This window comes from Cervus elaphus, chromosome 21, assembly GCF_910594005.1.
Source record: "Cervus elaphus chromosome 21, mCerEla1.1, whole genome shotgun sequence".
NCBI lineage: Eukaryota > Metazoa > Chordata > Mammalia > Artiodactyla > Cervidae > Cervus > Cervus elaphus.
The window spans coordinates 63,510,343-63,536,279 of NC_057835.1; the positions used below are offsets into that span (position 1 = coordinate 63,510,343).

A 25,937-nucleotide genomic window follows, 5' to 3' on the forward strand; every position below is an offset into this window, starting at 1 on the left:
CAGAAGTCTCTAAGATTCGTATTAGGTATCTAAGAGGAGTTAGTGAAGAGAGAGTTGGGCGTGAAAGTTGGAAGACCAGGAGAGAGAGGACCAAACTAGAGAAGTGTACTTAGGAGCCGTCAGGATATCTGTGATATTTAAAGGAATTAAACTGTGTGAGATTACTAAAGACTTGGAGAAGGACAAACCTAAGGACTGAACCACTGGAATAGTCTCAGCATTGAAATGCCAAGAGGTAAAGAGGAATCTGTATAAAGGGACTGAGAAGGAGTTGGAGGAAAACTAGAATGAGTGTTGTCTTGGAAGCTAAGCCAAGAGCATGTGTCAAGTGGGATGTATTGTTCAAGTATATCATGTGATGCTGTAGGCCAGTGAGCCTTCACATCATTTAAAAATTCTTGATTTGTTGCCAGCATTCCAAGTCACAGGATTTATATTTAAAATTCAGATTTTTAGTTGCTCTTTAAAAGTTAGAAGACCTGGTAACATTGGGCCATCACAAAACATTAATCTGTTCCTTTTAGGGGGCTATGCATGGTCTCTCCAGTTCATTGCAGAGGATGTTTAAAATTTGTTGCTCTGCATTCAGTGTTAGTCACCATTTATTATGTGGTTTATGTTACCTTTTTTTTTTCAGCCAGCTTCCTCCATTCATTTTATACTATATCAAGTGCTTCTGTAGGCCTAATAATTCTATGAACCCTGGACTTTGTCAGCATCTTAATGGTAAAGATAAAACATGCCATCATCCTAGGGGTAGGGATGAAGTATGTCATCATTTATCTTTGTAGCTTATTTACCAGGACTAGATGCACAGTAGACATGCAAGAAATTTTTGCCAAACTCTCTGCCTTTTGTTGGACTTCCCAGGTAACTCAGGTAAAGAACCCATGTGCCAGTGCAGGAAACACAGGAGACTTGGGTTTTATCCCCGAGTTGAGAGGGAAATGGAGGAGGAAATGGCATCCCACGCCAGTATTCTTGCCTGGAAAATCCCATGGACAGAGGAGCCTGGCAGGTTATAGTCCATGGATTCATAAAAGAGTCAGACAGGACTGAGCATGCACACATGCTGCCTTTTGTTATAAGAATAAGTGACAGCATATAGTGATGCAGTATAAACTGTCTTGCTCAGACATAGTAAGTGTGATATTGATACTGTCAGCATAATGGCCCCTGTGTGGTCCTAGCATGTTGGAGATGAGAGCTCCTCTAGAGTAGCTGCTTCTAACCAGACGACTGATTTGTCTGAAAACATTCAATATCACAGCCATGTGCAGCAAAATATCTTAATTTTAGTTATTTCAAAATGTACTGTGCTTTTTATTCTTCGGAGAGATTTTGACATATTCTCTCAATGTATTGATTATAATGCATATCTGCCACTAGATTTTGACAAAATTAGTCCTGTGTGGCCCACCTCATGTTCTTGAACTGGAGTTTGTAATTTATGGGGTCACTTCAGAGCCATAGTTAGTTCCACAGTCCAAATGGCCTGTCTCACATGTGTCACATACTGAAAACAGCTTTTTTGGTAGTTTGTAAAGAAGTGGCAAGTTCAAAAGCATCTCTTTTCTTTCCTTTGTATTTCCATATATTTTTTTCCCACCTGCTTTCCTCCAGTTCCTAATTTTAGTTAAACAAATTTTCTTGTTTTCCTTAACTAATGCTTCACATTCAGTCCATTAAGTGTCCTATAACTATAGTTTACATTCTGAAAAAAATGCATTTCAGCTCCTTGATATATTAATGCTGTATCTTAGTTTGTTTAGGCTGCTAAGGTCAGAGTGACTTAAACAGCTGAAATTTGCTTTTCATAGTTCAGGAAGGTGTAAAGTTCAAGATCAAAGCACGGGCAGATTTGGGGTCTGATGTGTTCTTTCCTGGTTCATGGATGGCCGTGTGTTCTCACACAGTCAGTGCGAGGGGGGGATCTCTGGTCTCTTCAGGTCCCTTTAAGATCAGTGATCACCTTCATGAAGGCTCCACCCTCATGACCTAATCACTGTCCAAAGGCACTACCCCCAGATACCATTATCTTGGGGATTATTAGGCTTCAGCATGAATTGGGAGGGAGCAAATACTCGGTCCCTAGCATGCTGTTTCTCAGAAAATGGTATGATCCATAAACAGTTTATCATTACTACCTTGTCTTTGACAATGAAGTGTGTATTTAGCTGTCACCTTTGGGAAAGTGCGTCTGTCGTGATTTCTAGGGAGGTAAAGGTTTTCGCTTTCATAGTGTGATGTAACCTTAGCGAGCACAGGAGGGTGAGAATAAGCTTGGAGTGAAATGTATACCCTGTGCTTAATCGGCCAACAGTATCAATAGGGTTCTAGTTTGCTAGTTGTATATGACGTAAATAAGGGTTCTGTAAACTAGTGGGACTTCCCAGGTGGCGCTAGTGGTCAAGAACTCACCTGCCAGTGCAGGAGTCTTAAGAGATACGAGTTCAGTCCCTGGCTTGGGAAGAGGCCCTCGAAGAGAAAAACGGCAACGCACTCCCGTAATTCTTGCCTGGAGAATCCCATGGACAGAGGAGCCTGGCGGGCTACAGTCCATAGAGTCGCACAGAATCATACCTGACTGAAGCAACAGCACGCACACAAACTATGATGTGTAGGTCCAGTCCAGCCCCTCCCATTCATCATTTGCACATTGTGTATCTGACTAATTTCCTGCTGCAGTTACTGAGTTGAGTTAGTTGCAGAAGCTGAAGATATTTATTGATCCTTTGTAGATCACTCTTCATTACTGTCAATTGTTGTCTCTGCTTAAGGATATCTTTAAGTTAAGTTCAGCTTCTTTTGCCAGGTCACCTTAAATTGTCTCTACTTTCCGCAGAGCTGATTTTATTATTGTGTCGGCCACGTGAAATTTTTGACACATGTATTGTGGTATGCAAATGCGTTGACGTTTTTTTCCTAATTTGTCTGAGCACAGAAACAAACCCTGATGCAGCACATCCTGCGCTGTGACTACGAGGCCTGTCGGCAGTATCTTATGAATCTTGAGCAGGCGGTGGTTTTAGAGCAGAACCTACAGGTGCTGCAGACGTTCATCAGCCACAGATGTGATGGAAATCGAAATATTCTGCATGCTTGTGTGTCCGTTTGCTTTCCAACCAGCAATAAGGAAACTAAAGAAGAAGAGGGTGAGATTAAGAACTATAGCATGATCTTTAAAAGGAATTTTGGGCAATTTTGAAAATACAAAAATTACTGGAAGAAAGGAAAATCACTGTAAAGAATTTGTCTATGTATTATCACTTGACTTTGTAAAATCTTGGAGTTTCAGAAGGTAACATTCTCAAAAGGTAAAAAGGCCTGTTCTTTTGATAGGATGAGTAGATAACATGAGTAAGTAAATTTTTCATCAGTGTGTTTCTGTTGTCTTAAATTCTCTTTTTGTTTAATACAAACTATATATGTAGAATCCTTAAGAGCTTTACTAGTTTTATAATTGTAGGTGACTTTTATTACCATGGGACTTACTTGGCAAGTTAAGTCAAATTATATGGAGGCAACTTTTATCCCAATTTTTAGAATGTAGAGGAGAAAATAGTGAATTATTAGATGTTTTTGGAAAAGTAAATAAACTTTTCTTTTTGCCATAAGGTTTTTAATTGGCTGATTAAAGGGAGGAAGCTGAAAACCTGAAGTGCAATTGTGTAATTCATAATGGTTTTCCTTATTTTGAATTCTACTGATGACATTCTGGTAGCTAAATCTTTGAATAGTGGTTTGCAAGTTTCTGATATTTTATTCATTATCATTGTCTGACTAAAGGATAAGTAGTGTATAAACTAAGACTGAGGTACTGATATGTCAGCCTTTTCTTCCTTGGTAGTGTGAGCTACATTTCAGCCTACTTGTGAATAATACTTTTTATTTTTCGGGGTTGAAAAGTAAGGCAGAATAAGGAAATAATTCATGTTAAAAGTCATAGTTCAATCTAGCTTAAGTGTTTATTCCTCTGAGGAGGCAAAATTAAAACTGTTATCCCTAGTGTGTGAATTAGAACACTGAAACAGAAGTTAGCATTTAATGGCTTGTACATACTTAATCTCTTAGTTAATTTTTGAAGTTTAAAGTGATCCTAATTTTTTCTATTATGTTTCAGAAGCAGAGCGCTCTGAAAGAAACACATTTGCAGAAAGACTTTCTGCTGTTGAGGCCATTGCAAATGCAATATCAGTTGTTTCAAGTAATGGCCCAGGTAATCGGGCTGGATCATCAAGTAGCCGAAGGTAATGTGATTTTTACCAGGGAGGTTCAGTTGATGGAAATGTAATCCAAGTACAGAAAGAAATGTATCTGTTATCTCTCATATGCATGAATTGGTGGGTCCTTTTGTTTTGTTTTTTGTTCCTTTCAGTATCAGTCTGGGAAAAATATTTGACAGTATCTCGTATTTAGGTATAGAACAGTAGGACCTAGGATCTTTCAAAAATTTGAGGTAATTTAGACAAGTAGTTTAAACTTGATTCTTTGAATGTGTTTTAAATTTTTCATCATTCTTTTTTCCTAGGAAGTTATTTTCTTTAGTTGGAGAACAAATAATATGATAATTGAAAGAACCTCAATCTTTTATTTTCAGATTGTTTACTTAGTTCAGTCTCTCAGATGTACTAATGATCTGGGAAGAAAAGAAAAGCTGGTGTATATTATGAATGTTCAGTATTTAAAAATTTCAGGCTTTCAGAGTTCTGGGATGGACAAAACTTACAACACATTAAAAATTACTAGATGTTTGAATAGATGAAGACTATAAAGAATTCAGGATATAGGAGTTTCTTTTTTTTCCTGAAGAGAAAAAGCACATTTATATTAGACATGAGACCCAGAATTCTTGGATGCTTCACAAATCATTAATGTCGAAGCACTGCTTACTGTGCTCATGTTGTAAAGTCAACTTAAAATGAAGACTCTCTTTGCCTATTTGCTGTTCTATATTCAACTCTCCCTTTTAAAAATGATTCTTCTAAAATTGGTTCCAACCTGAGAGCTTCCCAGGTTCAAAAACATTCTGAGGTGAGATTTGTCAAAAACTATTTATGGATGACCAAATTATAATTTAAAACCGTACAGAAACATTATATAGACTATGCAAAACGGAAATTATCACCAGCTTATTTATTCAGGACTGCACTAGGCAGACAAAGTGTTTGGTCTAAAATGGAAAGCGACTTAAATTCTTCATGAAGAAATTAGTGTCTGAATTATTTCAGGTATTTCATTTCCTCAGGGAAAATACAGGTTGAAATCAAGTTGGACTCTGATATGGTTGGTCCAATACCAGTGCTGCCATCTTTTTTTCATGTAAGGATTATTTTGAAGGCAAAGACTAAAAGGAGCTTCAAGAGTGGGTGATGTGTTGCTCACAGAAATAATTTGCAGAGTAAGCTCCTTTGAGGCATTTGCCGAAGATTTCACTGCAGTGCTCTTAACCAGTTCAAACTCAGGGCTGCCGGTTGAACAGATGAAAGCACAGGAGTCTTATTATCCACGCCGGGCAGTAGGAAGTCCACAGACTCTGCTTCATTGAAGTGAAACCCTCCTCTAGCCTACAATGGATTTTCTAGGCGATGCCCCTTGATGAGTATGCAGGCTGGGATTCATGAGCTGTAAGCTCAAAACCGATGCAGTTTCAATATTGAATGGAGTACTGTTAAATGCCTTCAGATGATGATTTGACTGAGAAGTTTTGTTATGTGACTGAATAGTGCCTGAGTTCAAAGGGCAGATTTAGTGGAAGGCTTGATTGATGCATCTGATTGCAGGTGTATGTACTCTAGAGATTATTAATCTGGAAGACACATGACCTTCGCTTTTTTGTCACAGTGGTATGTTTGAACATGACTGGATTCTAAGGCTTCTGTAGCATGGATATAACGTGCTTACAAAGAGGAAATTACATCATCCTTGAATTCTTCCATATTGTCAGAAAATACGATGACTCCAGGCAAGCCTATACGAAGAAATGTCAAAACTCTGAATCTTAGCAGCCAAGGTGGTATCTCCTCAGTATTGTCCTCAGCCACTGAGGATACAGGTGAATCTTCATGAATTGTGTACAACATCTTGAAGAATAATTTTCTTTTTTTTTTTGTTTTTTGTTTTTTTTGTTTTGAAAGAATCTGTAAGAGGAGCTGGGCATTGTATTTAAAAATATTCCCAAGACCTAATGAAGAAAAGAGGTTAAGGACAATTTTTTTAAATGACAAGGAATGACCCCTCATTTAATATTGAATTGACTACATCACAACAACAGAGTTGGGAGTTTGCAAGTTCAACATGAGACTATGGTCTCAATTTATCTTCATACTTATTCTTAATCTGCTCTAAGCTAGAGATTGGAAAATAGCCCATATGTTTTGTTTGGCCTGTGCAATGTTAAAAATTTTTTTTTTTCTTTAACATTTGAATGCCTTTAGATGAGCATGCACACTTCTAGTTTGCCATGACCCCCTACTTCTTACACCTAACTGTCCTTTCCTCAATTTATGTTACTTTCTAGGCCCAGTAGGCATTGCGTTTGTGACCCTGGTGTAAGCATTCTTCTTGATAAGCCCAAAACATGCATTTATTTTCAGGTGATTTGCACTGCTTCCCAATTATTGCTGACTCTCTCTCTCTGTGTTTTGAGTAAGACACATTAGGATACTGAATGTCTGTGTTGAGCTTAATTAAAATTGTGTCAGAGCATCATAGTGTGAACAGTCACCCGGGCATGTGCTCTTTTGGTAGCACTGCCATGCTCTGTGGGTGATGTCTTGGACAGGGAAGTGAACTTGACTGAAATAAGTCACTGTTCCCTGCTCCCCTCCGTATTATAAGAGCTCTTGGACTCAGATTTCTAAATTGGGAGAGAGAAAACATGTTACCATAAAAGAATTAACTGTAGCTATTTTTTAATAGTGCATACTATAATGACTAACATATTTTTTAGACATTAAAATTTACTTTGGAGAATCTTCCAAAAAAGTTACTCTAATGAAAGATATATTATCATACACAAGCCTTTTAAAGTAGGTATGTTCCTGAAGGTAGCTTCTAAAAGAAATTTTGGTAAATGCTTTAAAAATTTTTTTTCTTTATGAAACTGAAAGTGTATTGGTCTGGAGAAACACATTTACCCTCGGATTAAATTCAAGCATTAATACAAATTACTCTGAATTACTTATTTGCGGACATATAATGTGTACGTGGTAAGATGTTAGGTTTTTCACATCAGAAATGTCATGTCTTTGGGATTAAATCTGCCTAGGAGAAAGAAGTCCCTCATGTGTGGCCTGGCCCTTAAAACTGAATTCTTACTTTTTATTCATTTAAAAGCTCTAAAATCGTGGCCGAGTGAAGGGATTTGCCTTATGTGCTCTCTCAATTGCTGCTAGTTCTTAATGTATTAATTTTGTAGCCTTTGTAAGCTTTTATTCAGAGGTACAGATTTTTGTCCAGGTAGTTCACTAGTTCCCCTAATGAAGTCTTGTGTTTGTGATTATTTTTTAGTGATGTGCACACCTGTGCCATATTTTTTTCTGTATAGCAGAAAGAAAAACATATCCATGCCCAGAAAATAGTCTAATAACGTATTTTATAAGCTCCGATTTTATTCTTTAATTTCCTTGGGACGAAGTTGTATTGTTAAAAAAAACTTTTTTGTATAAAAAAATAAATCTAAATTGGTCTTTGTTTGAAAACTACTTACTGTGTGGATATTAGTTCACTTGCTTTTGAGATCACAGAAAAGGGATTTAGTGGGCTAACAATATTGGTTTTGTGCTAATACATATGTTTTGTTAATGTCTATATTAAACTTAATTCTTACTGGTGATAAACAGGGGACAGAATTTTTTTTGTTTTAATGTTCAGCTGTTTGTTTATCTTAACTGTATAAAAGATTATTTCTAATTTTACTTCACCGCAACTTTTGTTCCCTGTGCTTAAGTTTGTGTGGGAGCTTAATACAGTGGTTTTAAGCGCTGAACTCGGTTCTGGGATCCCCCAGTTGAATTTCTATCCCTGCTGACTTATTTCGTGATTCCAGAATGGGCATTTGTGTCACTTTCCTGCCTGGAGTATTTGCTTGTAGAACAAACTTTGATCTCAGATGAGAAGTTCTGTGCACCTTATTGTTACATTTAGACATGGTAGTGAGCTCTGGTTTTGTCCATGTTCTTCTAGTTTGAGATTACGGGAAATGATGAGACGTTCATTGAGAGCAGCTGGTTTGGGTAGACATGAAGCTGGAGCTTCATCCAGTGACCACCAAGATCCAGTTTCACCCCCCATAGCTCCCCCTAGTTGGGTTCCTGACCCTCCTGCAATGGATCCTGGTAAGACATGTTATTTTGTTTAGTGTTAAACAAAAAGATAACATCATGAAAGACATTTCAGTGGGGTATTTAGAAATCTAAAATAGTTAAAAATTGGCATAATGAGTATTATAACTAGTCTATGAAGATTTGGTTTAAGGTGTTTGTAAGTTAAAACTTAAAATTCTAGAAAGTCTTGTTAGATAGCCCTCTTCTACTGAAATACATATTTCTATACTGATAAACCAATTAGTATTATATTAAGTCAATAATTTGTCTAGTGGGTTGATCCTCTTATAGTTTGGGAAAAAAGTTTCCACTTAAACCTCTGTCCGATTTGACCTTTGGCTTGCAGAGAAAAGCCTTAAGGCCAGTTAAATGAACATGGTAGGGATATGTTTCCTATAATGATGTACATCCTGCTGTTCTGTTTACTGAAAGATGGTGACATTGATTTTATCCTGGCCCCTGCTGTGGGATCTCTTACCACAGCAGCGACTGGCACCGGTCAAGGACCAAGCACCTCCACCATTCCAGGTGAGAATCTCTACTATTTTATCCACCTGTGTATTTGGAAGATAAAATACACACTTTGTATATAGATTTCTAGAGATCTACACTTTATCTCAAGGAGACTTTTCTTGGCTTAAAATATGTCTTATTCTCTGACTTACCTTCCATATGTCAGTGAAGTTATGGTGTGTATGTGCATGCATTTCATCAGTTGAGATTTGTAAAACGTGTTAATGTGTTTAATTTTCTGTCATGAAGTTACTAACTTGTTACTAATACCAGAATGTTTTTCTGGTGGTTTATTTGAAAGATCCTTGGTATGTTATTCTAGAATAGTCTTTCACTCTTATTTTGTATACTTTTGTTTTGTTACCAAATGGATGTGCTTAATTACAGGTCCTTCCACAGAGCCGGCTGTAGTAGAATCCAAGGATCGAAAGGCCAATGCTCATTTTATATTAAAATTGTTATGTGATAGTGTTGTTCTGCAGCCCTATCTTCGAGAACTGCTCTCTGCCAAGTAAGAAGTTTAATATACTTTTGATATAAAGATTTAGCTTAACTCCTTTTACTGTTAGGTCAGTCTTCTTGCAGTATATGGAACAACAATTATCTTCATTGAATTTAAGGTAATTTATCACAATCTAGCATTGTATTCTCTGTTACTAACTTCCCTTTAGTGAAAAAAAGCCTTCTGAATATAATACAGATAAACTAAATGAATACAGGGTGTATCTTTATATGTTAGCTTGATCAGAGTGTGTATTTGTTTGTTAAAAAGATCACGGTATAGTTACCCACAAATGTTGAATCCATAAGTTAGTTATATCACTGTCACCTGGAGAACTTTAAAAATTATACAGATTCTTCCCCAAGCTTTACACTAGAAGTATGACTTTCTTGATAAATATTCTGTTGTAAATGCTCATTGACCATTAATAGGTTACATCTCTACTTTTAGTATGATTGTTTATCTTCCTTTACAGACTCATAATAGTTATATAATAGTTATTAATCTGTACCAAATTCTACTTGCATTAATTCTCTTATTCTAGATATAACTGTCTGGAGTAGATAATTTGCAGCAATGGGCTTAGAGGTAATTAACTTGTGCAGGATCCCAAAACCTAGTGAGTGGCATAGCTGGAATTCCAGACCTGGTCTGTGTCTTTATTACAGAACTGAAATTCCCAGTTATGACCCTTATGGCACCTTTCTTTCCTACTTAAGTACAAGAAGATGTTTTGAGTTTTTTTTATGTTGGAGGGCAAGGGAGTTTTCCTGTTTAAGCCTTACTATTCTTAGGATGAAAATGACCACATTTATGAAATTATGATTAATGAAGGCTGCCCCATTAGTAAAATAAGTCTTTGGATTGTAAATATAGTTATTACTACAGAAGCATCTTACTAATTTGTGTTTGAGGCATAGATAAAAATTTTATATATATATATACACACACACACATATCTTTCTGCTTTTATTTCACTTGTCATTTTGTTGCATTTATGTCATTTTTAAGTATATTATCTTTGTATGATTTTCTCATGCTGTTGTCTGAAAAGTTATTGTTATGTTCTTATTCCCTTTCTCTTTGTTATTAATCCATCTTGTATTTCTACAATTAATTTCTGTTTTGCTAGTCCTTTATTTTAGTACCCTCACAATGGTTGACTTTTTCCTTCTTTATCTAAGAAAATGTATATCTGGAAAACACCAGATTAATAAACTGATGTATTAATAAGCTGGTATTAGGAGAGGTGGTGTTCTTTTGCCTGATATTTAGGTGAGAAGTATAGAGATTTATCAGACTGGCCCTTTTTTGCTTTTTTTATACTACAAATATAGGAGAATTTTCTAGAGTTGCTAACACAATTTCCTATGTGGTATATTATTTACCATGGAGGTGACTCAGTTTTGTTTTTTTTTTTTCCTTAGTGAAGTAGAATTGACCTAAAATTATATTTGTTTCAGGTATACAACATACTGATTTCATATTTTTTTCACATTACAGAATGATCATAAGTTTAGTTACCATTTCTCACTACAAAAAGTTATCACACTATAATTGATTATAGTTCCCTATGCTGTACATTAGATCCTCATTACTTGTTTATTTTGTAACTGAAAGTTTGTACCTCAGTCTCCCTCACCTGTTTCATTCATTCCTCTAACCCCCTCCCCTCTGGCAACCACCAGTTTGTTTTCTGTATTTGTGAGTCTGTTCTGCACAAGGCTTCCCTTTTCTCCACATCCTTGCCAGCACTTATTATTGGTTGTCTTTTTGGAAATAGCAATTCTGACAGGTGTGAGGTAATATCTTAATATGGTTTGGTTTTGATTTGCATTTCCCTGATGTCTAGTGATATTGAACATCTTTTCATGGGTCTCTTGGACATCTGTTGTATATCTCCTTTGGAATAATGTCTGTTCAGGTCTCCTGCCTAGTTTTTAACCAGATTGGTTTTTTTGATGTTGTATCATAGTTTGGATATTAACCCCTTATTGGATATGCCATGTGCACACGTCTTCTCCCGTTCAGTAGGCAGCCTTTTCCTTTTGTTGATGATTTTCTTTGGTATGCAAGAGCTTTTTAGTTTGATGTAGTCTTATTTGATTGTGCTTTTGTTTCCCTTCCTGAAGAGACAGAGCCAAAAAAAAAAAAAAAAAGAAGACCAATGTCAAAGAGCATATTGCTTTTATTTTCTTTTTTCTTTTAGGAGTTTTATGAGTTCAGGTCATACATTTAAGTTTTTAATCCTTTTTGAGTTTATTGTATGTTCTGAGAAAGTAGGCCAGTTTGATTCTTTTGCTGTTAGCTGTCCAGTTTTCTCAGTACTGTTTATTGAAAAGACTGTCTTTTGTCTTTTGTATGTTCTTTCCTCTTTTGTCGTGGATTAATTGACCATGTAAGTGTGGGTTCATTTCTGGGCCCTCTATTCTGTTCAGTTGACAGAATGTGTCTGTTTTTGTGCCAGTACCATACCATTTGATTACTGTAGCTTTGTTAGTACTGTTTGAAATCAGGGGACATAATGCATCCAGCTTTGTGGGTTTTTTTTTTCCACCTCAAGATTGCTTTGACTGTTTGGGGTCTTTCGTGGTTTTGTTTTATTATTTTATGAAAAATTTCATGTTTATTTTGATAGAGATTGCATTAAATCGGTAGATTGCTTTGAATTGTATGGTTATTTCAGTAATATTCTTCCAATCCATGAGCGAGGTTAATTTTTCCATTTGTGTCATCTTAAATTTCTTTCATCAGTGTCTTACTGTTTTCCAAGTATAGGTCTTCTGCCTCCTTGGTTAGATGTATTCCTAAGTAGTTTGTTACTTTTGATGTGATCATAAGTGGGACTGTTTTCTTAATTTCTTTTTCTGATAGTTTGTGGTTAGTGTATAAAATGCAGCAGATTTCTGCATATTACTTTAGTTTTCTGCAATTTAATTCATTTATTTGTTCTAATTGCTTTTTGGTGGCGTCTTCAGAATTTTCTGTATGTATATATCATCTACAAATAGTGATAATTTTACTTCTTTCTGATTTGGATACTTTTTTTTTTCTTTTTCTTGTGTAACTGCTGTGGCTAGGACTTAAAATAACTTGTTGAGTAAAAGTGGTGAGAGTGGGTATCCTTGTTTGATCTGAGAGGACATACTTTCAACTTTTCACCTTTTATTATGATGTTAGCTGTGGGCCTGTCAGTATATGACCTTTATTATATTGAGATACATCCCCTCTATATCCACTTTCTAGAGAGTTTTATCATATGTTAGATTTTGTCTCAGTCCTTCTCTGTTTCTACTGAGATGATCATACCGTTTTATAATTTGTTAATATAGTGTATTATGTTGACTGATTTGTGGATATTGAACAGTACTTGCGTCCTAAGATAAATTCTCCGTGCCCCCCACTCGCGCACCACGTCATCATAGTATATAATCCTTTTAGTGTATTGCTGGATTTGTCTTGCTGATATTTTTTCTAGAGTTTTAGCCACTAGACCAGGGAAGTCCCATCAGTTTCATTCATTTTTAGTTTCATTCTTGATAATCGTTGTGTTCATATTTTCTAATTTTTTTCTGATTCAGTCTTGGGAGATTGTATGTCTCTCGGTTTATCCATTTCTTCTAAGTTGTCTATTTTATTGGTGTATAGTTGATAGTAAATCTCTTATGATGCTTTGTTACTTGCTTTGTTACTTGTTTGATGTAACTTCTCTTTTAATTCTGATTTTACTTATCTGAGCTTTTTCCTTGGTTGAGTCTGGCTAAAGGGACACATAAGTATACTTTGGAGTAACAGGAGGGAGAAATGTGTTCACTATACAGAAAGCAGCCTTATGAAGATTACGTTTGAGTAGAACCATGAGAAATAGGGAGAAGGAGCAACAACATGGAGAAGTATGAGTATTTTAAGAAATCATAATTCATCCAGTTCAGAGTGAAGAATTAGAACAATTGCGAGTGAATCAGAAAAAATAGGTCAAAATCGCCACTTTGGTCTCTGTTCTTTGGGCTTCAGTGCTCTGAATAACTGCCTTTGTTAGACTGTAATATTATCAAAGTGGGATTATAAGAATAGTAATGAGATGGTGGTATAAAAGAGATTAAAATAGGCAAGAGTAGAAAGAGTCAAGTATGTTTTATATGTCTATTATAGCCTTTAATATGTGTGTTGCAATAAACTGAACTAAAGAGTTGTTGAAAATGGAAAAGAAAGATGCATTAAAACATGGTTTAGGTAAAAGACTTGGTGAAGAATCCACATTTTTTGTCTGAAGTTACTTGGAACAGTGATACTGTTAAGTGACATAGATAAGTTAGGTAGAGAGCAGTTTTGAAGAGAAAGATTATTTGAGTTTTAGATATGTTGAATGTAAAGTATCACTGGGAAATCTTAAATAGGCTTATCAAATAAGCAAATGTAGATGTTGGAACTGTATTATTGTCAGAGAAGTGGTAGTTTCTATAATGGAAGAGAGGGAGGTACAAATGGCTGAGAAACTGACTTTTGGGAAATGCAAGGGTCTAGAAGGGAATAGAAATTCAGTGAAGAATATTCAAAGTACATTTTAAAGTAGAAATTCTTAGTAATAATAATAGTTAACACTTACTGAATACATGTTTTTTGCTAGGCAGTCTGTTGAATTGAAGTAATAATTCTTTTATACTTCCTCAAAATTGTATGAGATAGAGCCTGTTACTATGCCCACATCTAGAAAGTATTAGTTTACTCCAGAACCTTTGCTGTATTCTTTAAAGTCAGTAAAGCCAAGAAAGGAAAGCATGGTTTAGAGACACAGAGATTCCACAGAAGTGACTTTCTTAAATGAGATAATATGAGACCAGAAAATACCATCAATGATTTTCTTTGAGCATTGACATTATCTACTAAAACATGACTAGTTTTTTGTTTCATCCTGAACATATATTTCTTTTATAATATCAGGAAGGAAAATAATTGATACTATTTTTATATATAATTTTTCTTATTTTAGGGATGCAAGAGGTATGACCCCATTTATGTCTGCTGTAAGTGGCCGAGCTTATCCTGCTGCAATTACCATCTTAGAAACAGCCCAGAAAATTGCAAAAGGTAATTTATTTCAAGTTCTAAATGAGTTGCTTACTTTTTAATTTGACTAGATTCTCTTCTATAATTGATTAGAAACTATCAAGGTAATTCTTTTGTGTATATGTATAAAATTCATGTACTTTTTTTCAAGCATATATTCTGTCAGCCTGTTAATTGGTATTGGTGATAAAATTTTATGGAAAGAACAGACCAGATGTCTTATTGTTCTTTCTGACTGGGATTTACCACCTAATAGAAAGCGTTAAGGAATATCAGTTCTTTCCATCCAGCCTTTAAAAGATTCAGTAGTTATCTTTTGAAAAATAGTGGCTATGAATAATTTATGTGATTATCTGTAATCTGTTAAATAGAGCTAGAACTTGAATCTTAACTGCGTAAGGTAGAGTTGAGCACTTAGATGGCTGGTGTTTGATGTATTTGTATTATTATCTTGTTTGGTTATGATGTAATTATACTTTGCTTTACTTTGCACCAGAATTGACTGGATTTCTTTGCAATGTTAACTTTGTATGTCATTTTATTTTATTAATATGTAGTAGTTTCTGGTTTATACTGTGTAAATGTTAGAACTTTTCCATTGGAGGAGAGTAGTGCTTAAGTTCTTTCTTAATGTATGAACTACTGTGTTTTTAATCTTAGCTGAAGTATCCTCAAGTGAAAAAGAGGAAGATGTATTTATGGGCATGGTTTGCCCATCAGGTACCAACCCTGATGACTCTCCTTTATATGTCTTATGTTGTAATGATACCTGCAGTTTTACATGGACTGGAGCAGAGCACATTAACCAGGTATTTTACATTTACCTATATTTGTGCTATCTTCAGATTTTCTTTTCTTCCCCTTGACCATCACTGAAGTTACAGCTCTTAGCTTTGGAATTGGAAGTCTATTGTTTAATTATACTACTTTTTTTAGATGATATAAATCATTTTCGCTCTTCTGGTAATTTTGATTCCCATTTGTATATCCATGTGTGACTGTTTCCAGAGCACATTAATTTTGCTGTACTGTTGTTGTGATTGAATTTAGAAAATACCAGAAATAATCCTTTTGAGATATACATATCATTCTTTTAAAAAGTATATCCTTTTAATTTTAGGATATTTTTGAGTGTCGTACTTGTGGCTTGTTGGAGTCGCTCTGTTGTTGTACGGAATGTGCAAGGGTTTGTCATAAAGGTCATGATTGCAAGTGAGTGCGATTTTAGTTTCTTAATGCTGTAAACTACTTAGATTCATACTGCCATATTAAAAATAGCCTGATATGCAAGAAATACGTGATCATACATTGTAACTAGAATCAGTCTTTTAAGAAACATATATATACAGAATGTTTTTGTCTGTATTCTCCAACCAAAGTCTCAGGTCCCCTGTAGTGCGGTCTGTTAGCTGGAAATCACTGAAGGCATTAAGGGAGTCATGGTTTGGCCTGTGCCTTGTTTATTTCTTAAGCTAAGTGTAATAACCTTCATCTAGCAATAGAGTTGCTATGGCTAGTTTGTTAGTTTTCACATTCATCGACCTAAGAAGCATAAAATAACCCAGCACTAACATTTGCAGTGCCTCAAGGTCTCAATAGGGACATCACCTATGGCTGTGCTATAGATGTAATAGTTAATAGAGAACTGGTTTGTAAAAACCATCCGTTGTGCTTTCAATAAGTATGTGGGACAAGTGGAAATTTTTTATAGATACTGTACTGATACTTATAATTGTTATTAAAAGAATTCTGGATGGTATGTTCATCTTATTTTAATATCTCAAAGTGATAATCTACTTATTTATTGCTTACTAACAAGTGCCGTCACTGTGCTAGATGCTACGTGGTGGTGGGCAAAACAGTTAAGATACCTCTTCTTACGTATTGCTTTACAGACTTTATACCACTGAAGTAATCCTTGCTGTATTAACAGTTACACTCTGCATTTGAAAGTTAACAAGGTTTCTCTTGAGTTTCAATGAGTTAGGCCTCTGTAATATCAATATAGACCTTTGTATTTTTAAAAAATTTCTGTGTTTGTACTTGTGTATGAATTCTTTCTAGACTCAAACGGACATCACCAACAGCCTATTGTGATTGTTGGGAGAAATGTAAATGTAAAACTCTTATTGCTGGACAGAAATCTGCTCGTCTTGATCTACTTTATCGCCTGCTCACTGCTACTAATTTGGTCACTCTGCCAAATAGCAGGCAAGTCGTGGGATTTTTAGGACATAAATTACGTTGTGAAAGCACAGCATAGGTGAGTAGCCTCCTCATAACAGTGTTCTGTCTTGCAGAGGAGAGCACCTCTTACTCTTTTTAGTGCAGACGGTTGCGAGGCAGACGGTAGAGCACTGCCAGTACAGACCTCCTCGAATCAGGGAGGATCGTAACCGGAAGACAGCCAGCCCTGAAGGTGAGTTGCTTTGACACTTACGACACCTAGGAAAATCTGTATGTGTATTTCTGCCTTAGCCACTTTTCTTCTTTTCTTTGTAGATTCGGATATGCCTGATCATGATTTAGAGCCACCAAGATTTGCCCAGCTTGCTTTGGAGCGTGTTCTGCAGGACTGGAATGCTTTGAAATCTATGATTATGTTTGGATCACAGGAGAATAAAGACCCGTATGTATCCACTGAAAGTTTTTTAGACTTGTTTCCTGTGCTAGTGTAGGTAGTTACAGTGCCTTCTCTTTCCCTCAAGTCTCAGTGCCAGCAGCAGGATAGGCCATCTTTTGCCAGAGGAGCAAGTGTACCTCAATCAGCAGAGCGGCACGATTCGGTTGGACTGTTTCACTCACTGCCTTATCGTCAAGTGTACCGCAGACATCCTGGTAAGTCCTCTGAATGGTTGTTTACAAGCACATGGAAAGGGTATGTGTTACGTAGTTTCCCATAATTTTACTGATTCAAGCTCCCATGCACCAGTAAGTGCTAATTAAATACTACATTAAGGGGGGTGGAATTTTGGAGGTGATTTAAGTTTCTCGTTTTAAATTAATCAATGAGAGCTCCTTTTTTTCATTCTAAATACAAATCCTAGAGTGTATTAAAAATACAGTATAAAAATGTGTGAAGCAGGGTTCTAAATTAGTAATAACTCAGTGCAGATTTTTAAAAAGTATCTCCTTTTGCTGTGAATTTAGAAAAGAATATAAACTGTTAAACCCACTGCTGGAGAGGTTATGGCAAAAAGAACATAGTTGTATACTGATGAGGTGACCCTTCTTTTGGTACTCCTTTGGAAAACAACTTGGCAATATCAGGAGCCATAAAACTAACATTGCCCTTAGAAATTGTCCTAAAGAAGTTATCTGTAATATGAGAAAGAGAAACACTGTGTCACAAAACAATATAAAATTAAAAGCTAGGTATACTTTATAGATCCAATAATAGAGGAATATTACATCCAATTATAGTCCAACCACTTACTGAAATACAATGCAGCGACTTAAAAATAAAGGTTATTTTAAGTACCATTTAAAAAACAACAGGGAAAACAATGTGAAGTTGGCTGCTCTCTTTAATTAGTAATTTTATGATAGACCATGTATAGAAATGAGGCTAGAAAGTAATAATAATGGTTAAATGAGACAGGTGGGATTATGAATTCATTAAACATCTGAGTCTGCTTTCATATTTTGTTAAGTATCCTATATATTGAGTGATATATATTCTTTCTTTGATTGGACATATTAGGTATTGGTCTTCTAAATATTAGTTGTTACACATAGGAGTTTAAGGCTGGAAACTAGAAATCAGACATTTGAGACCCACTGTAAGTCAAGCATAGTAGTGGGCATGTGGCACAAAGTTAAATCACTGACATTGTGTTGATTCAATATATTTTTATATTTTTATCGTGAAATGTTAATATTGAAAACATGTTAGAACTTTTTATTTATGAATGCCTACATCTTACAAGATGTCTCAACATTAACAGCGTGACTACTGGTTTTAAAGCTTTTAGATACTCTGCTAGGTACACTAGTGAAAGAACTCCAGAACAAATACACGCCGGGACGAAGAGAAGAAGCTATTGCTGTGACAATGAGGTTTTTGCGATCAGTTGCAAGAGTTTTTGTCATTCTCAGTGTGGAAATGGCTTCATCTAAAAAGAAAAAGTAAGGCATTCTTTTTGATTTTGGCTTTTATATTTTTTACACACATTTTTTGTGATAATGATAAAATTATGTATATGAAAGGATTCAAAAGATTTCTATATTTCCATTTTTGCTCTAGCAACTTTATTCCACAGCCAATAGGAAAATGTAAGCGTGTATTCCAAGCACTGCTGCCTTACGCAGTAGAAGAACTGTGCAATGTAGCAGAGTCACTGATTGTTCCTGTCAGAATGGGTATTGCTCGTCCAACTGCCCCTTTTACTCTGGCAAGTACCAGCATAGATGCCATGCAGGGCAGCGAGGAATTATTTTCTGTGGAACCTCTGCCACCACGGCCATCATCTGATCAGTCTAGCAGGTAAATTTCTGGTAACACATTCTGATTATTTCTCTGCAAACGTCACAGATGTTATTAAAACTAAGCTAAACCTGAGGCATAGGCACTCTGGTTATGTACAGGATTATTTGTTTAACAAATGGTAAAGATACTATCTTGTTTGGAACATGTGAAAAGCCCTTTAAAAACTACATGTCTGTACATCTAAAGTAATAGACATATAATGGGGAGGGCGATTTGGTTTGTTTGTTCAGAAAGGCACTTTTTATTATACCAAAAAAGTAATCTGGTAAGAAAGTTTACTTTAGGCTTCTGTGCCTCGTTACTTCTGTTTTTTTTCTTACCTTTAAATATAGCCTGCTAGAAGGCCAAGCTGAAGAATGAAAAGACTTCTTAACTTTTCTCTGTGTCCAAAGCCTTGGGCAAGGGGGGAAGGTTATTATATAATCTAAATAACAACAGAATGGTGGAATTTTAAACTATTTTGTGCACTCATATTATATAGTAGTGGTCCCCAGCCTTTGTGTCACCAGGGACCGATTTTGTGGTAAACAGTTTTTCCGTGGACTGGAGTGAGGATGATTCAAGCACTTTACGTTTATTGTGCACTTTATTTCTGTTATTATTACATCAACTCCACCTCAGTCATCCTGCATTCGATTCTGGAGTTTGGGGATCCTTGTTATATAGGATAAGACTAAAACAATTCAATTCTAGTTTACAACATTAATCTTAAATCTAATTTTTCAATTTGTTTAGTAGTTTACCTAACTAGGCTCTAAGTTAGCTGAGTCAGAATGTTTAGCAACTAAAATGTTCTGGGGTCTTTTATCACAGTGCTTCTCAAATTGTAACATGCATGCAGAACTCTTGGGTATCTTATTAAAATGCAAAGGCTGATTCTGGAGGTTTGGGTGGGGCCTGAGAGTCTGTATTTCTTGTGAACTCGCAGATAGGACCGTGCCAATACTGCTGCTCTCAAGGCCACACTTTTGAGTTGCAAAGTTTCTAAGGTGTATAAGAGACATCTTAAGCATCTTTTATAATGGAGACATCTGTCCATTTTTGCCTGTTTATGACTCACATTTTTAAGAAATTCGAACTTTCTGGCCAACCCAGTATTTTGCCACCCCATCTTTTTTTATGATTTGTTTTATAATTGTACTTCTGAACTTATTTTTTTCCCCACACTCATCAGCAAGTCAATGGTTAATAAGCTGATGCAAAGTAGGTCATGTTAGTCAAGTCTCTTAAAGAGTAGGTTACTTGTAAATAAGGAGCTCTCCTTAGTGGGTGAATGCTGGTACCAGAACCTTGGAAGTTGAAAGGTTTAGAGATGGAAAAGGAAACATTGTCTCTGTAGAAATATTTCAGTGGGGAGAACTCAAAAAAGTATGTGCATTAACACAGATTTGAAATGTCTTACTAAAAATAAAAACCATTCTGAGATTTATAAGTTAAATCTCAGGTAAGATGATTTCTTTGGGGCTACACATTTTCTGATATACCATAGATTAATTATTGCTGGTTTCCAAGAAACATTCGGTCAGATTGGGAATAGCAGGTTGTGAACCACGTTGAGTACCACCGAGAGTTCTGCGCTGTCTGTCAGGGCGGTGCCCGCAGCGAGCTCATCAGCCGCTTCCTTACAGCTCCAGTCAGTCTCAGTCATCCTACATCATCCGCAACCCACAGCAGAGGCGCATCAGCCAGTCACAGCCTGTTCGCGGCCGAGATGAAGAGCAGGATGATATTGTTTCAGCAGACGTGGAAGAGGTGGTTTTAATTGTTTTAACTGTGGTACATGCGAGGCTTTTATTTGGGAGGGAAGGGGAAAGTAGTCACTAGAAGTTTTATTAACGGTAGCTTACCACTGTTACATGTATATGCTTCTACCTTTTAGACTTCCGTTATATGTTCTCATTTGTAGTTATATATATTAAAATATGTTAATAATCCTTGTTTTACTGGCTAATAAGAACTTAGAAATAAACGTAACTCTACTTAAGGGTTCACAGAAAAGATACTCTCAATGTTAAGAATTCTCAATGTTAAGAAAGTTTTAGTAGTTTTGTGCAATGTATTTGAAGGTAGAGAGGCTGCTGCATATTTATTATATAAATTTTATAATTGCTGAAGTTTAAAAAACATATACTCCCCACACAGTTTTTATATTTCTAGTTTTAAGGTTCTGTGTATGGATAGTAATCATAAACTTTGGGGTATGTTGGCATAATTTTTGATACCAAATTTTCACTAGCAAATGAAAAATTTCAAAACTGCTTAGTGTTACAGTTCCCTATAGTTAGTGATCTTTGTATTTTAGTTACTAAATGCTGTGGGGGAATACTGGTAGAGATGTGGGTTTATTATGTACTTTGATTGTCTACAAATAAGATCTGGATTTAGGTTGAGGTGGTGGAGGGTGTGGCTGGAGAAGAGGATCACCATGACGAACAGGAAGAACATGGGGAAGAAAATGCTGAGGCAGAGGGACAGCACGATGAGCATGATGAAGACGGTATGCAGGTTATTGGCAAAATTACCCAGTATGAGAAAACCGGGTGCCTTTGAAGAGAGATTAATACAGAGGAAGTAGTGCTTGATGTATAGTGAAATGTTCAGCTTACCTCTGCCAGGGGATTCTGTAGTATCTGTCAGAATTTTACACACATAAATGAAAATACTGGATTGGCCAAAAAGGTCACTTGGGCTTTTCCACATCTTATGAAAACCCAAGCAAGCTTTTTGGCCAACCCAATGTATAGACTTTTATATGTTTACATGTATAAAATAATTTATCATCTGTCCATTTACCTTTTGGTTTACACTTTCTGTTTTCTTAAAAGGCTTTTGAAAATCAAAATAATCATAAGCAACATAACATTTGAAAATTGGAGAAAGGGAAAACAACCGATAATCCCACCCAGATGCTAACAGCGTGTGTTTTTACTCTCAGTCCTCCCCTGTACCCCCCATTCCCATGCGTGTCTTTCATATTCTGTGTAAATTTTTTACTTTGTTTTTTCACTTAGGCCTTTTTGCTCCATAGTCATCATTCTTCTTAATAGCCATAGAATAGACTTCTGGGGATCAGCTTTATTGAGGTTTAATTGACATGCAATAAACCACACATGTTGAAAATTTATAATTTAGTATGTTATGACGTGTGTGTATATACAATGAAATACAAAGGATACACATGTTTATTAGCCTTCTTCCCCTCTTGGAATCCCAATATGTAAAATTGATGAAAATGGAGCAGTGGCCCTAACCCCGAGCTCTATCTACTTGTTGAAGTCCTGCTGCCTAATATTTTTTACCGAAGGCTATGCAGGCCAAATTTTGTGTCTGTGTTCATTAAGTACCATGATTTACCTGGTCGTTCTTCTGTTAAGTGAGCAGTTATGCATACTTTAGTACTTAGCAGTTCTCTCTGCCCCGCTCCCCTCCCTCCCCACCCTTACAGTATTCTGTATTATCAGCCTGTCTTGATCAATAGTGAGTTTGTACCTTATTTTCTTGTTGTTTAAATATATTTGCTAGGGAGTGACATGGAGCTGGACTTGTTAGCAGCAGCTGAAACAGAAAGTGACAGTGAAAGTAACCATAGCAACCAAGATAATGCTAGTGGGCGTAGAAGTGTTGTCACTGCAGCAACTGCTGGCTCAGAAGCAGGTATGTTACCTTCTAGCAGTTTTCTTGCTTATACTAAGGTTGTGTGTGAAGAATTGGTTAAACTGTGCTCCGTATGATAGTCCCAAGGGTGGCTAACCCTTTTTTTAAAAACTTCGTTTCTCTAGAGATATTAGTGAAGAAGATTATTATTTCATTGACTCTCTTTTTTTCTTTTTTTCTGGTTCACTTCTCTGGTTTTTAAATAATGAATTAATTTTAAGGTTCATTGAAGAGTTCCAGAGTATTTCAATGATGGGTTTTGTGAAATATTGGCATTCTGTTTAATATATTTTCCTAAATGAGGGGTACACTGTAATTTTAAATACCAACAAACTCACAGTGATTTTGGTTTAAAAATTAAAAATTTAGGTGCGAGCAGTGTTCCTGCCTTCTTTTCTGAAGATGACTCGCAATCAAATGACTCAAGTGATTCTGATAGCAGCAGTAGTCAGAGTGACGACATAGAACAAGAGACATTTATGCTTGATGAGCCGTTGGAGAGAACCACAAATAGCTCACATGCCAATGGTGCTGCCCAAGCTCCTCGGTCCATGCAGTGGGCTGTCCGCAACACCCAGCACCAGCGGGCAGCTAGCACAGCGCCTTCTAGCACATCCACACCAGCAGGCAAGTCTGTAAACTTGGTGTTCCTGAGAGTGCTTAAATAGGTTTAAAAATTACACATTTTCCTCTAAAGAACAGGTTAAATAATTTCATAATAGTTTTTCTTTGTTTTGCTGAGTTCAAATACAGAATTATTTACTTATTGCTTATAGCAGGGTTTCTCAGTCTCTGCACCATTGCTACCTTGAGTTGAATAATTAATTTATAATCATGCCCTGTAGGGTGTTTAGAAGCATCCTTGACCTGCATTCATTAGATGCCAGGAGCGCACTCCCCCCAGTTGTGACAACCAAAAATGTCTACAGCACTGCCCGTGTCTACATAGGGAGGCAGTGGCAGAATTGCCCTAGTTGAGAACATTACAGTATTAATAATTCTTACCTTCATCATTCCCCACCCCAAATTAGAGTGGCTTAAAGGAAATGCTCATTTACCACATTCACTAATGTAATTGACCTTTTACTTCAGACATGTACAGTGTTAGAGAAACACTGTTAGCAAGTGACATTAACTTATTGTGGTTGTCTTTTCTTTCCTGATAGCAAGTTCAGCGGGTCTGATTTACATCGATCCTTCCAACCTACGCCGGAGCGGTACCATCAGCACGAGTGCTGCCGCTGCAGCAGCTGCTTTGGAAGCTAGCAATGCCAGCAGCTACTTAACGTCTGCAAGCAGTTTAGCCAGGGCGTATAGCATTGTCATCAGACAGATCTCGGACTTGATGGGCCTTATTCCTAAGTATAATCACCTAGTTTACTCTCAGATTCCAGCAGCTGTGAAGTTGACTTACCAAGATGCAGTAAATTTACAGGTATGAAACCACTGAAAAATTACTCATTCAAATATATTTTTTGGCCATCTGTTAACGAAAATTCCAGTATGATGGAGTGAATGTTACAAGTACTTAAATGTCTATATCATATTACTCTATCAAATTTAACTTTATCTGGGTAGTTTTAACTGTTTTAGTTTGGTCTTTGTAGAACTATGTAGAAGAAAAGCTTATTCCCACTTGGAACTGGATGGTCAGTATTATGGATTCTACTGAAGCTCAATTACGTTATGGTTCTGCATTAGCATCTGCTGGTGATCCAGGACATCCCAATCACCCTCTCCACGCTTCTCAGAACTCAGCTCGAAGAGAAAGGATGACCGCACGAGAAGAGGCTAGTTTACGAACCCTTGAAGGCAGACGGTATGAAATTCTTTGTCTGTTTTGACAGGAACCTTTTATCCTAGAAATTGAGAGCTTTTTGATTGCCATTATATGAGACCCCACTCTGTTGTAAAGGACGAAATACATGCCTTGCGTTACTTCTTTTAAATTGTTGTGTAGTTGAAACAAAACAAGCTATAATCCAAGCTGTTATTCAATTTTATGAGTTTATATATTCTGGATACAAGTTCCTTATCAGATACAGGATGTGCAGAAGCTATGTCCTGTTCTGTGGGTTGTCTTTTCACTTTCTTGTGGTGTTCTTTGAAGGACATGTTTTTTAATTTGGGTAAAGTCTATTGCTCTTCATTTTCTTTTGCTTTTGGTGTCATTTTAGGCAGTGATTCTCAAAGTGTGGTTCCCAGAAGAGCAGTATCAGGATCACCTAAGAGCTTGTTAGAAATACAGATTTTGGGTTCCACCCCATTCTTCTGACACTATAGGGCTGGGTCCAGCAAGCTGTTTTCACAACCCTTCCAAGTGATTTTGGTGGACACAAGTTTGAGAACCATTGTCTCTAGGGAAGAAGTACCTTCTGGCAATCCAAAGGACATGGGAATTTCTTTCCTTCATAAATGTACAGTACTGTAAATAATACTCAGTGATTCTATTTCTAAAGTAGAGCCCAGGCTTAATTAGCTTTTATTTATGGATAGTCCCAGTTCCTAATTTTGCATGTTTATAACAGTGGTAAATTTCACATTTGTGTTCTTTTTGTAAACATTCTGTATTTTTTTTTTTTATCCCTGTAGACGTGCCACATTGCTTAGTGCCCGTCAGGGAATGATGTCTGCTCGAGGCGACTTCCTCAATTACGCTCTGTCTTTAATGAGGTCTCATAATGATGAGCATTCCGATGTTCTTCCAGTTTTGGATGTTTGCTCACTGAAGCATGTGGCATATGTTTTTCAAGCACTTATATATTGGATTAAAGCGATGAATCAGCAGACAACATTGGACACACCTCAGCTGGAACGCAAAAGGTATTCATACCTGCCATGAAATTAATATAAGAAATACTTGATCAGTGTGATCTTTATTAGTACACTGATTTTTGGAGTAGGGAGAAATAGTACAGGAATATTTCATGTGGGCAGGTTGGCTTGAGTCTATCCAGCCTTTCTCTGTAGCCACTCCTCACTTAAATTATGAAATCTAAGAATCCAGTTAGGCTTTATGTTTGAGATAGTTTGTCCTGATTTGTTTATCATGTTTCTGAGTTTGTGTAAGGACTCACTATTTCCTGATGCGATTAGCCTTTTGCTTCTTTTGAGCCTATTTTGTAATTGTAGTACATTTGGCTGATCAGTCTTCCATCCCCAGGATCTGAAACTTCTATCGCAGTAATCAAAATTGGTTAGGTACTAAACTGACCTCTTCAGTGCTTTTATATCACCTTTGCTCCTGTTCATAGAGCATGAAATACTTCATGTAAAATGACTCACTTATCTTTTTAAGGACGCGAGAACTCTTGGAACTTGGTATTGATAATGAAGATTCAGAACATGAAAATGATGATGACACCAATCAAAGTTAGTGTACAGA

At 36.4% G+C, this 25,937-nt stretch overlaps 1 protein-coding gene across 6 annotated transcripts in view; it reads left to right on the forward strand.

The window, feature by feature from the left end:
- The window catches only part of UBR5 (ubiquitin protein ligase E3 component n-recognin 5), a 133,821-nt gene that overhangs the window by 84,714 nt on the left and 23,170 nt on the right, over window positions 1–25,937 (forward strand). For 4 of the 6 annotated variants that reach the window (XM_043880314.1, XM_043880317.1, XM_043880316.1 and 1 more), the window contains exons 21-42: window positions 2,945–3,155; window positions 4,124–4,250; window positions 8,188–8,339; window positions 8,760–8,855; window positions 9,228–9,351; window positions 14,333–14,430; window positions 15,070–15,218; window positions 15,530–15,621; window positions 16,474–16,620; window positions 16,710–16,828; window positions 16,912–17,038; window positions 17,118–17,247; window positions 18,377–18,537; window positions 18,656–18,895; window positions 20,527–20,650; window positions 21,284–21,395; window positions 22,421–22,552; window positions 22,922–23,179; window positions 23,719–23,987; window positions 24,160–24,371; window positions 25,145–25,375; window positions 25,851–25,924. In XM_043880314.1, the coding sequence (XP_043736249.1) occupies window positions 2,945–3,155; window positions 4,124–4,250; window positions 8,188–8,339; window positions 8,760–8,855; window positions 9,228–9,351; window positions 14,333–14,430; window positions 15,070–15,218; window positions 15,530–15,621; window positions 16,474–16,620; window positions 16,710–16,828; window positions 16,912–17,038; window positions 17,118–17,247; window positions 18,377–18,537; window positions 18,656–18,895; window positions 20,527–20,650; window positions 21,284–21,395; window positions 22,421–22,552; window positions 22,922–23,179; window positions 23,719–23,987; window positions 24,160–24,371; window positions 25,145–25,375; window positions 25,851–25,924 (3,385 nt within the window). The remainder of the gene's footprint in view (window positions 1–2,944; window positions 3,156–4,123; window positions 4,251–8,187; window positions 8,340–8,759; window positions 8,856–9,227; window positions 9,352–14,332; window positions 14,431–15,069; window positions 15,219–15,529; window positions 15,622–16,473; window positions 16,621–16,709; window positions 16,829–16,911; window positions 17,039–17,117; window positions 17,248–18,376; window positions 18,538–18,655; window positions 18,896–20,526; window positions 20,651–21,283; window positions 21,396–22,420; window positions 22,553–22,921; window positions 23,180–23,718; window positions 23,988–24,159; window positions 24,372–25,144; window positions 25,376–25,850; window positions 25,925–25,937) is intronic. The other 2 variants (XM_043880319.1, XM_043880315.1) reach the window with 2 other exon arrangements.